The 13,066-nt window shown below is 41.4% G+C and overlaps 1 protein-coding gene across 2 annotated transcripts in view; it reads left to right on the top strand.

The window, feature by feature from the left end:
• Window positions 1–13,066, top strand: part of FAM219A (family with sequence similarity 219 member A) — a 114,287-nt gene that overhangs the window by 91,437 nt on the left and 9,784 nt on the right. For both annotated transcript variants that reach the window (XM_089498024.1, XM_089498023.1), the window contains exons 3-5: window positions 8,786–8,888; window positions 11,964–12,044; window positions 12,770–12,824. In XM_089498024.1, the coding sequence (XP_089354150.1) occupies window positions 8,786–8,888; window positions 11,964–12,044; window positions 12,770–12,824 (239 nt within the window). The remainder of the gene's footprint in view (window positions 1–8,785; window positions 8,889–11,963; window positions 12,045–12,769; window positions 12,825–13,066) is intronic.

Raw genomic sequence — 13,066 nt, 5'->3', positions numbered from 1 at the left:
TTGCTGAGTAATCTCTTCCTCCACAGTAGGACTTTAGTACATAAATCTGTAATTGAATATGTTTTAAATTGAATCTCAATAAAGTGGTGTCTTACTATCTCATCCAGAGGCTCAGTTCTTACCTTCTGGCTTGTCAAGTTTCTGTCTGCCAAGCAGCAAATTAAAAGTATGTTGTGGTTGGTATAACACCCTTTACCCAACTTAATGCTTGAGCAGATTTTGCACCTTGAGGGACCTTCCAGAAGGTGACCAGGAAGGAGGAGCTTTCAGCCACAAGTCCCCAGTAACATGTTTTTGTTTAGCCGTGAACTCTTACGTAGGCTGTGTCTTGTTCAAAACAATTAGATTTTTAAAAAAGCTTAGGTAAAACTTCTTAAAAGAAAGAAATTGGGCAGTAGTTTATAGCTCACCTCCCTCCTACACTGGCAGATAATACAGAATTGGTGGATGTGTGGTGGTCATTTGCATGAACTGAGTCTTGATTTTGGTGTTCTTCAGGACTGGTAGCCAAACTTGGTTTACTTTCAGTGTTTCTTCTTTCACCTTGAAGTTGTTCAGCTGTTTCTAGATTTCAATTGCCTCCCTATGCATTCTGAACTGACAGTTGTGAAAAGGGCAAGATTAACATGTGTAAATCACTTCCTCTCAACCAAGGGTCATACACGTGTGTGTGTGTGTGTACAGACCCCACATACTTCCATGCCACCACTCTCTGAAGGTGCCAGCAGCAGATGCAGACGAAACATCGGGAATAAACTCTTGCAGAATGCAGTCATATAGCCTAGAAAACCCACAGAAAACTACTATTCTTTTGACCTGAGAGAACACCTCTCTAGGAATCCCCAGGTCCTCCAGTGCAACTCTGTCATCAACATCTGCCAGGCATTAATCATAGAATTATGCTAAAGGGTCTACAAATGCCCAGAGAAGTGTTTTCTCTAGGAACCTCTAGATTCTCCAGCACAACTCTATGCAGGGCCAGCTCTAGGTATTTGGCCACCCTGGGCAAGAAATATTTGGGTACCCCCAGTCGCCCCATATAATTATTTTCACCCCTTGATTTCCACTGTTTTGTTTGCTAAAGTTAAACATGACATAAAACTTAGGTTCCAGTCTCTCGTTACAGTATTGAGAATTAGTCAAAAAGCCAATTAGGTTTTTGCAAGTTAAACACTTTTTTATTGCTGTGACATTTAAGCAATAAAGGTTTGGTCTTTTTAATTGTAATTTGAGATCGGTTTTATTACTTAAACTAAAAAAACAATACAAATTTTAAAAAGCTGTACTATTTAAGTTGTGTTTGAAAACTAGAAAATCATTTTTGACATAAGTTTAAAGAATCTTTTTTATTACGAGAGTAAAAAAAGCCCATTTACTAAGTAGGTTAGGTTAAATAGGTGAGATGACTAGGTTGTTTACAATTGTGTTTTGCTATTTAACAACATTCTTTGTATTATTTTATTGTATAGGTTGGAGTGTTTAGTCAATATAAGTAGTTTGTCTCCTTTTGTTAAAGTTTTAGCCTTCTGCTTGTATTATCTCTGTAGCCTAATTTATTGCCTTTTATAGAGCAACATTCTCTTTCTGATTTCTGATTACGTAATGATAAAAGACATAGGGTACAAGGTGGCTGTGCGCCCCCATCCCCTAAGATATGTAATAATAAATAGAGTACTCACCTAAACAACTAAAACTTCTTCTTTACTTAGTTTAAAACTTGTCGTAAGAATACAACACAGTATTAAACGTACTAGGCAAACATTCAAAATCAAATCAGTTTGTTTGTTGGAAACAGTAAACTCAAGATGACTGACAATTGGCGTCTCGTGTTGTGGCACCAAGAGTAAGGCAGGTGGCTGGCGAGAGGAGAGGGGACTGTTGACCTTGAGGTTACATTCAAGGCGCATGCGGAAGGCGGATGATGTACCATGTGACCATACCACGGACACAGGGGGGTGCACATTTATCTTTTGGCCTTTGTACACAGAATCCGTCATACGGTAGCTTGCCATAATGTCACTTGCTGTAATGCGTTTTCACTTTAATATTGTTTAATTACGCAAAGAATTATACAAAAAAGCCACCAAGCCGCCCCAAAATTTTAAAATAAATAAATAAATAAAACTTTAATTTATATCCCTCTTTTTGTTACCACAATCAAAGCAGTGTAAACCTTTAAAAAAATACAATATATACAATTTCCCCCTTTAAAAAAGGATTAAACAATTCTATGCATTAAAATTACAAATGATAAAATCTAAAAACAGTACGATAATAAAATAACGGTGGGTCGAGTCTTCGCTTATATATGTCTGGGTGGTGGGGGAGTTACATGGCCGGGTTCTATTCTGGGAAGGCCTGCCGGAAGAGATCCGTCTTGACAGCTTTCTGGAAGCTCTCAAGGTTGGAATTTGACGGCTCTCGTCCAGCAGGCCATTCCATAAAGTGGGAACGATCACGGAAAGTCCTCTGGGAGGTTGCCGTCAATCTGGTCTTTATGGACTGCAACAAATTCCTCCCAGAGGATCTGAGGGTACGGGGCAGATTGTATGGAAGGAGGCGATCCCTTAAGTAGATTGGGCCCAATCCATGGAGGGCTTTAAAGGTAATGACCAACACCTTGTACTGTGCCCGGAAACGAATAGGCAGCCAGTGGAGTGATTTCAATATAGGTGTAATATGGTCACTCCTAGTTGTTCCTGTAATCGTTCAAAATTTTGTCACCCTAGGCAGCTGCCTAGTTCACCTATATGAATAAGCCAGCCCTGACTCTATGGTCAACTTCTGGCAGAATTGCGCTGGAGGACCTAGAGATTTCTAGAGAGAACATATGAATCAAATCCACAAGTAATCAAAGCCGCAAAAGTCAAAGCCGCAGATGTGGAGGGTCAGCTGAATAACCTTGCTTGCTGCAAGTAAGATTTGAACTAGTCACCTACAACACATGTGTCTTTGCTCTAAATCTGGCTGGTGCATAGTTGAATCCAGCTTGCTCTCTTTTAAGCATGATTTGCTTCTGCTTGAGCTGGAACAAATAGTTTGACCTTACAGGATGTGACCCAGGAGGGGTACAGGGAAGACTGTCAGCAGGCTTGCAAGTGGAATCCACACGATGGCAAATAGCTGTTCTTGACAGCCTTTGGATGGCAGACATAATGAGGAAGCTTTCTTTTCCCATGGCTGAAGCTACTGCACTGGCCATCAGGCTGAAATTGCTGTACTTCTCCAAGAGAAAGCCTTTAAATCTCTAGCAAATCTCTAGCAAAGATGGTGGGGGAGACTACACTTTCACCATCTTCTCTCCCCCACACCCCCTCCCCACCGCATGTTGATTTGGAGACAAGCAAAAAGCATTTTAATTCCCCGAAGCCTTGGGTTGCCCTTCCTTTCACCTCCCTCTCCTGCTGCTGCAAAGTAACTAAACAGAACAACTGTGAGAACAGGATGCTGTGTTTCTCTCCACCCAACTCATGTTTAGGTTTTCTATTCCATTTTTAGCTGCTTGCGTAATCATCAAGCTCCGCAATCTTAAATGTTGCACACATGTGTGTGGTGGAACAAATCAATTTAATAGTTGTGTGGAAAATATTGGAGAAAGTGGAGTGCTAGTACAGTAATGTATGTTTGTAAATGGTACAAATCGTCTCCATGTATGAGACTATCATGTGAAATTTCCCTGAAACTGGCAACTTAGTGCTGGAGTGGGGAATTTTGTCCATAGGGGAAGGAGCTTATGAAGTGTAGTTATTTTTAAGTATTTCTGTCCCAATATAGCTTATGAATGAAGATTGAAACAATGGAGTATATAATGGGTGAGCAATTTCTTTGGGGGCTGCTGACACAGGTGTGGTTCCTTCACCCCTCTCTCTCTTTATTTAAAGGATTATCAGGTCCGTCAATCTGTATATGTTAGGAATTCCCTAAAGTCCACCAGCTATGTCACCTGAGCTTACAAAATAGGGACAATAGTATTCTCCTAACAGCTACACATAACATTCCCCTTAAGAAGCATTGGAATTTCAGAATATTTGACATGGGGAAATAAGCATGAAAGAAAAGGTAAATTTTATTAAGCTATTTCTTTACATTATCAAAACAGAAACATGTACATGTATTTTCACTTCCCTTGAGGAGGATGACAGACATCTCAGTATAGGCACATTCTTACCTATTGTATGTAAGGAATCAAACCTCTTACATCATATTGGAACACCATATTCATCTTAGGAAACATCACTAAGAAGCAGTCATACAGGTTTATATTGGAAAGGAACTATTACCAGGATTCTCAGGCATGGTACTTATCTCCGGAACAGCATTGTAGATAACTGTTTATACACAGCCATAGTGCAGTGGCCGAAGTGGTCAAGAGAACATTTGTCTTTATCTGGTCTAGCGTCATCTTACCTAATATATCTACACATCCACTTATCAGGAATGACTTTTTCCTGGTTTTCTGTTATCAGCCAATGCACGATGAGTTTTGCTGGTCTTTTGTCCTCAGCCAATTAGACAAGCCTTTGATAGGCCATTTATTCAATTGGAAATGAGATTGTACAGTGTGCCCGCGCCATACGCGGGCGCGCCATACGCAGCCTTGAGCATACACGCTGAAGCCGCGGCGTGCGCGCAGGGCGGAAGGGGCAGCGCGTCCCATTCAATTGAATGGGCGCGTGCACCTGTTGCGCCCCGTGCGCGCCTGCACCGCCGCACCGCCGCGCACGAGCCCCATTGTTTCCAATGGGGCTCAAGCATAGGCAGAATTCGCCTTACGCGGAGGGATCCGGAACGGATCCCCTGTGTAAGGCGAGGACGGACTGTATAAGCCTTTTGACTCATCTTATTGTACAAGACGGCTGCTTTTCCGGTCACAGTAGACATTAACTGGACACCATTAAATATTGCAAGTGCACAGTTGATAGCATCATGTATGACTCAACATGGTTAAGAACTACGGTATCTATTAGACCTTTTCAGATAATTATTTTTTCTCTCACGTGGGAACCCTTGTCTGTATTTACCTTACTTTGACCTGTTACAGACTGCCAAAATAAAGCTGCTTCGGGTCTCTTTGGAGGTATGCTGTTTAAATGATGCATGCATGCTAAGAATCCGGAAGCTGCACTCCAGTGCTTAGGAATGGAGTGTGGCTTTGGCGCGACCTCCTGACTCTTAGGACCCAGGCATCATTTAAATAGCATACCTCCACAGAGACCCGAAGCAGCTTTATTTTGGCAGTCTGTAACAGGCCTTTGTCTTATATTTTGAGTCGGCTTGGCTAAACACCCAGAATCAAATTGTAAGCCTGTACTATCTGGCACACACAGACTTGTGACATTTTACTCTCTGGGGGCACGGGACACACTTCTTCCATACTTCTTTCAAATATACATGTTTGAGGGCATTGAATTTTGAAAGATATACACCAAGATAGTGGAACAGATTCTCCTCCTGACCTTCCCCCCAACACACACATACAGAGGAGACATGCTAAGAGCTGCATCCGGCTGCTGCTGAAATCACCATGGTGGCAAAGACTAACCTTTGCGCCTATCCTTTCACTTTCAAAAGAGGTTCCATAGAGCAGGAGTAATAGTACCCCTGGAAACATTCCTGAAGCACTGTTTATACCCAAAGACTACTATTGCTTCCAGAAGTATTCCAAGAGAGTAATTAGCCTCTCAGAGAAAGTACATGGGCCATTTTCACAGTAAAAAAAAATTCCCTGCACTGGGTGACCAGATGTCCTCTTTTTCCACGGTAAGTCCTACATTTCAGCCTTCTGTGTGGAGGAATTCTAAAATGTCCTCCATTTTGAGCATGACAAGCCCATTGAGTAACACAACTGTTCCCCTTCAAGAAATGTGTCTGCTTGGAAGCTTGTCCTTGCTGAACCCTTCTAAAGTTCTTTTCCTAGGAGCAGCAGAAGACAAAACTTGCCCCCAGAATTCAGAGCGCATTTGTTTCTTAAAGAGGAAAAGAACAGAAAATGTGTTAGGCAGTGGGCTGCTTGAGGACACAGTGCACATGTTGAAATGGTCCCCCCCCCCCCTTTATTTCAGTGCAATAGACAAAAGAAAGGAAAATTGAAATGGCGATTCACTCAAGGGTTTGTTGCTAGTAAAGTACAATTTTAAGCATTTGTCTTTCTCGGAGTTCTATAAATATACTTCACATTGAGGGCCAGCATGGTGTAATGGTGTGAGCACTGGACCAGGACACTGGGAAGTCAGGGTTTGAATCTTGATTTGGCCACTGGGTGACTTTGGGCAAGTCACACTCTCTCAGCCTCAAAAGATGCCAGTGGCAAAGCCCCTCTGAAGAAACTTACCAAGAAAAACCTATGATAGGTTAATAATAATAAGGTTAATAATAATAATAATAATAATAATAACAAATTTTATTTATATCCCGCCTCTTCCCGTAGGATTGAGGCGGCTTACAGTCACAGTAAAATGCAATACAATAATACAATAATAAAATCCAATACACAAATAAAATACAAATAACTCAAGTGATTTATACAGTATAAATAAATCCCTCCTTCCCTCCTTACATATGTAACATAATTTCTAATATAATAATAAAAAATAAAATCAGTAATTAAAAGGATTTGTTAAAACCAATCAAGAGGTGGATATCTTAGATAACCAGTAGGAGGAAATCACAGGATAGTCAGTATCCGTGGGGTGATCGAGTGTATTATTCAGGGAAGGCCTGTCAGAAGAGATCCATCTTGATGGCCGTGTAGTAATATGTTGGCTCTCCTCCGACAGGCCATAGTTGGGGAGCGGGAGATGAAAAGGCCCTCTGGGTAACTGCTGACAGTCTGGGCTTTATCGGCTGCAGTAGGTTTTTCCCAGAGGACCTAAGGGTCACTATAAGTAGGAGAATGATTTGAAAGCACACAACAACAAGCTAACAAGGCATTTTAATGAAAATAAGTTCATCAGAAAAATACAGCTGAGTACATAATAAAATATGGTATATGTAATATAGCTATAAATAAACCACATGAAATGAATGTATATTTATACCAGTGTTTTGAGCATCTATTTTGTAATGCCCTACATGTTGTGGTGCCTTGTTCTCTTTTGTGGGTATGGCATCTGGTCACCCTGTACCCACCATAGTGATTTCATTGGAGAGGTAGGGGTCACATGTAGCCTTCAGGTCAAATCATTCCCCATCCTTAAAATTGTTGAGAGCACTTCCCAGTAGCTGTCAAAATCACAGCAGAAACTAACCTCTTTCCCAGGGCCGGCTGTAGGTATTTGGCCACCCTAGGCGAGAAATGTTTTGGCACACACACACACACCGGTAGCACCTCAAAGTGTAGGGGAAATGTAGGACATGATGTAGGACAAAATGGAAGGCAAATTGTAGGACGGAGGAGGAGGAAAAGGATGAGGAAGAGAAATAAAAAGAAGAGGAGAAAGAAGAAAAGGAGGAGAAAGAAGAAGGAGAATAGGAAAAAGAAGATTAAAAAAGAAGAGGGGAGGAAGAAGCGGAGGAGCAGGAGGAAGAGAAATAAGAAGGGCCCAGGCCAAAAACAAACTCCAACTCCCAGGAGGGGAGGGGAGCATGCCAGAGAGAGACAGACTTAGGCTGCATTTACATTGGAGAAATCACTCGGTTTGGCACTGCTTTTAAGCATCCTGGCTTAAGGCTATGGCATTCTGGGAATTGGAGTATGTTGTGGGCCCAACTCCCAGAATTCCATAGCCTTGAACCAGAAACGAGTTAAAGCGGTGCCAAACCGGGTTATCTCTCCAGTGTGGATGCAGACTGGAAGGCCCACACTACCAACACCAGGCAGAGAGCCCTTGGCCCTTACCTCCTCCAGTCAAGCACCTTTTGCAACTGCTCCAAGCAGCTCTTTATCTGTTGCTCCAAGTAGCTCTCTCCCTGCTGCTAGCTACTGGTCGCCTCATCCTCTGCTCCCCCCCCCCTCCCTCTGTCTCCAACTTCATCACACGGGCCCTGGAACGGGCCCGTTGTATGCTGAAAAGGGGGCGTTCTGGGAACATGATGGTCCCCAGAACGCATTTTACTACACGGAGGAACGCCGCAGCTGTCCCCGGATGTTCCAATCACATCCCCGCTCTGTTCCAGGGGGCGTGATTTGGGAGAACTGTTCAAAAGCGTCCTCTCAAATCGTGCCCCCTGGAACGGAGCGGGGATGCGATTGGAACACCCAGTGGCAGCTGCGGCGTTCCTCCGTGCAGTAAAATGCGTTCTGGGGACCATCATGTTCCCAGAACACCCCCTTTTCAGCACACAAGAGGCCTGTTCCAGGGCCCATGCAAAGTCTCTCTCTGCCTGGCTCTCTTTTACCTCCTTGCCACCCTGCCCCCTCCGCCCCCCTCAAGTTTTGCGCCCTAGGCAACTGCCTAGGTCGCCTATATGGACGAGCCAGCCCTGCTCTTTCCCCATTTTATTCTAATTTTAATAGATGTAAAAGGATTGTTTCACAAATACCATGCTTTAGATGTCAAGACAAACCTTTCTTTTGTTCACAGTGGAACATAGTGGAGCTCATGTTCAAGAATCAAAAATTTCAATCAGGATGTTTCACACGAGTTCGCAAGCTTCTTTTGTTACCAGAATCTGTACTTCAAACCAAATTGACAAGTGAAGATTGAGAATGCCATTCCCATTTTCAAAGCATCTTTCAGTGAAAAGAACCCATCATTTTTGGCTACCCTTGCTATATAATTAATCAGCTTTGAAAGGAGAAAGAGCACTGTTAACTTGTGTTTTAATGTCTGCTTTTCTTCTGCAGAGAAACAGAGAGAGTTGGCTCGGAAGGGGTCTCTGAAAAATGGTAACATGGGGAGCCCAGTCAACCAGCAACCCAAGAAGAACAACGTCATGGCCCGAACAAGGTACATTTTCTAATAGCAACAAAGAGTTTAGTATCTAAATTGTACCTTTGTTTATTCATGCACGGTTTGCTGAGAAGTCAAGATAGGACAACAGCCATTGGCGTAGATACTTTAAAAAATGATTAGACAAATTCATGGCTGATCATCTTTGTCAGTATATGGTTTTTCAGGAACTAAAAAGAGTCAGGAAAGGAGTCTAGCGGCACCTTTAAGACTAACAGACTCATCAGCAGAACAAACAAAATCCATGGATCTTAAATGTGCTCCTTATTTTTATTTTACATATTTCAATCTGAATGAAGCTTACAAATGAACATTAAAACAATAGCATATATAATGGATGAGCAGTTTCCTGCTCGAGTTGAGTTGTCTCCTCAAGTAAAAGGTCCTGCCAGGCCCAGAGCAGTAGATATAAATGTACATGCCAGACAATTAAAGGCTTTCCCTTTGGCATTTTCCTCCTCATTTTTCTTTTCAGAAGTTTGCTTTTGTAATATTTTGCCTTCTCAGTAACCTTCCAGACAGTTCATATGGTTTTTGAGCTCTTGTTGGAATAATAACAATCCCAGCTCAGTTTCAAGAATGTCCTTTCTTTGAGCATTAAACACTCTTGGGAATGAAAGGAGAGTTTTGTACAGCTGAAGTTGGTTCTAAAAGGGGTTTAAATGCTGTGGAATGTGTTCAAAAATGGGATGATTGAGTAGTAATTATGATTTTTATCAAATCATGAATGGAAAAATAATTAATCTCAAGAAAATTTAATAGCCCCATTGTATATTTTATAAATGAAGTGTACTGTGTTAGAGGGTGAGAGCTTTAGTTAGACCTCCTACAAAGATAAAGAATAAGCCAAAGGATAAGCCTGCACTTCTTTTTGGAATTTGGTTATACAGTCAGTCCTCCATATCCATGGATTATTTATGCACGGATTCAACCATCCATGGTATGAAAATATTTTTTAAAAGTATAAATTGCCAAAAGCAATCCTTGATTTTCCTTTTTATATAAGGGACAACATTTTACTATGTATTTTTATTTAATGGAACTTGAACATCCATGGATTTTGGTATCCATACGGGGTGCTGGAACCACACCCCAGTGAACACAAAGGACCCATTATATAAGAAAAGCATTTTGGGAGAAATTCACAAGTGAGCAAATATTCCTGAGAAAGTAGAGCCATTGTTGCCATTACTTGACCTAAGTCATGTTGTTAGCCCTGTTAGCCCCCCCCCCCAGTCTTCACCCCTATTTTCTCCCCTTTTTAGGTGGGGGCACAAGAATATCCCAGTGGGTCAACTGATTCTCCTGGAATAGGCCTCTGGAACAGCTTACTACTTAGTTTAACTGTCCATTCATCCCTCAGCTATTTTTTTCAGGGTGCTGTGGCCCACCAGGGTAGGCAGAATATGGCCTGTGTTACAGATGCACACCTCAGCATTACATACTTGCAAAAGCCTGAAGAATTGTAAGGACTTTGAAACAGGTTTTCTGGTCTGTAGCACTTTAAGGGCTAACATGTTTATAATGGCATAATTTTTCAGGGGCTAGGAGTCCAATTCATCATAGTATAGTGTGTCATTGTCAGCAGATTTATGTACACATGCATATCTCTCTCTCTCTCTCTCTCTCTCTCTCTGTGTGTGTGTGTGTGTGTGTTAGATGTAATCCAGTGAAATTAAAATGACAGTGGAAATCAAAATTTACAGTTTGATGACATGAGCATTGAGCACATTAATTGGCAACACTGCTATCATCCTAGTACAGCCAAATTAATCAACACTTATAGCCTGGCAGTTAACTTTTCTTTTTCATTTTCCTTTTTTAAAGATCTTTTTCATCTTGTGTAATGGAAACCATGTGGCCTGAATAGTGAAGAAAAGCTGTCTTGCTGACATTTTGCAATTTGTTCATAAGTAGTGTTTTCCCCCACCGCATCCCCCAGTACAGGCAATAATTCTTTTCAAAGCAGTTTACCTTTTAAAAAGCAATACTAAGACAGTAGCTTTAGAAATGGTGAAATGGACATATGGCATCATTGGGACTGAAGCTTAACTCACCAAGGTAAGAAGAAGAAGAGAGGTCCTCACCTCATAGCTAAAGGTCATTTTAGTTAGCATCAGGTGAGGAAGGCATCTATAAACACTTCCAGAGAGGCAGATCCTCTGTTACTCCTTTCATTCCTATTCCCTTTTGGTGGGAGGGTGCTCTGGAGGAGTTTTTAGTAAACAGACAGGTTCACGGTCTCAAAAGGAAATCCTTCAGATACCTCAGAGGTAGAAAAAGCAGCTTTTTAAATGGTGCTAAAGAATAGACAAGGAACTAGTGAAACTGTATTGGTACTGTCAAAAAATGTTCTGTCCAGCTGATGCCAGCCAACTATCTAGCAGCTGCATTACAAATCAGTTTCAGTTTCTGAAGGAGTCTGCCAAACCAACCCCATAGATCAGTGGTTCCCAACCTTCCTAATGCCGCGACTCTTTAATACAGTTCCTCATGTTGTGGTGACCCAAACCCATGAAATTATTTTTGTTGCTACTTCATAACTGTAATTAAATAGGTGTTTTCCAATGGTCTTAGGCGACCCCCATAAAAAGGTCATTCGACCCCCAAAGGGGTCCCGACCCACAGGTTGGGAACCACTGCCATAGATAATGCACGGTAGTAGTTTAAGCTGGATGTTAGACTCTTGCAGTGTTTTGCACTGTGACTTTTCTACCTTTGAAGTTTTGTTACACTGCCCTTGGGAATAAATCTGAAGAGCAGTGTGTTACTACTTACACCCATCTAGTCTGAATGCTCTATGGTTGCTGGATTCATGGCATCTAACTCATACTGGCCAGATAATTGTCAAGCTTTTATACTACTTGGTATCCTTTGGATGGAAAAAAAAAGCCTGGAAGGGGATATCTGCTGTTTCTCATAGCTCCTCTACCAGTTGTCATACAAAGCTTTCAGATATTATATAGGCCTTTTGATATTTTGAAATCAAAGGGAATAGTTTTGTTCCTTGTTTAATGTTTGCTTTCAAGGTTTAAATGGTAATGTGTGTAACAATATTTTCTTCAATTTCAGGCTGGTTGTACCTAACAAAGGCTATTCCTCATTAGATCAAAGTCCTGATGAAAAGCCATTGGTAGCACTGGACACAGACAGGTATATGGTCCGATTGCTATATAGGGCGTTAAGTATGATATGCCTATGGTAAAATGTAGTGGTTGCTTTTCTAGGAATCTTTTCCTGTATCTCAGTTCACTGTAGTCAGATTAATCTTGCTGGGCAGCACAGTCCAGACTCTCAGTCTCTGTCTGTAAAAAATATAAACAGAAGGGTGTATTGTTTGTTTGTTTTTTGCAAGCTGGGGCAAGTGAATAAAATGTTGAGCATGATATGCTTTGTGCACAAAAATATTTTTATAGCACCTCTGCCATGTGAGCCTAGGATGATGGGAGTTGTAGTAGAGTACAATTGAAAGGCACCAGGTATGGGGAGGCTATTTTATATGGCTGCAGCTGCAATAATTTTTAAATTTGTAAACATGTCTTCTGATAAAAAAGGAAGGAAGAAGAGAAAAGGAAATGTGGCAGAAACTTTAAAATTAACCTGTTTTTATTTTAACATGAGCTTTCGTTGATATAAACCTACTTTTTCAGATTCAGAGTAGTATTAAGGCCTCAGGTATAAAGCATATTTATACAGTTTTGGTAGTGATATAGAATGTAATAGGAACACCTGTTACATTCTATCCCACTCCCCCAACTGTATAAATAAGTTTTATACCTGAGGCCTTAATATCACACTGAAGTAGCTGGTGTGCTGTAGAGGATTGTCTCTTACCCACTGAGTTCCCTTTATTCATTGTTCTTTCTCTTCCTCTACAGTGATGATGACTTTGACATGTCCAGATATTCTTCCTCGGGATATTCTTCAGCTGAGGTGAGTTCTGGTCCCATCAACTCCTTTGTGTAAATCTTCTCCATTTCCTGAAGGGAAAGAGACTTTAACACTGAACTATGGTTGTTTTTTAAAGACAGCATACCTCGGTGTTAGTTTTCCTTGGCTGAAATATGGGGTCCGGCTGACCTTTCTGCACCCTAAATCTAGACAATGGCCTGAGGAACCTAATATAATTCCATCACAGCTGGCCAGTACCTGGATGGTACATCACCTGTTTGCAT

The sequence above is a fragment of the Sceloporus occidentalis genome, unplaced genomic scaffold, assembly GCF_023333645.1.
Source record: "Sceloporus occidentalis isolate IW3139 unplaced genomic scaffold, rSceOcc1.0.p SCAF_1, whole genome shotgun sequence".
NCBI classification, from domain to species: Eukaryota; Metazoa; Chordata; class Lepidosauria; order Squamata; family Phrynosomatidae; genus Sceloporus; species Sceloporus occidentalis.
Note: the sequence above shows the minus strand (reverse complement) of the source record. Positions and strands in the feature narration are given on the sequence as shown.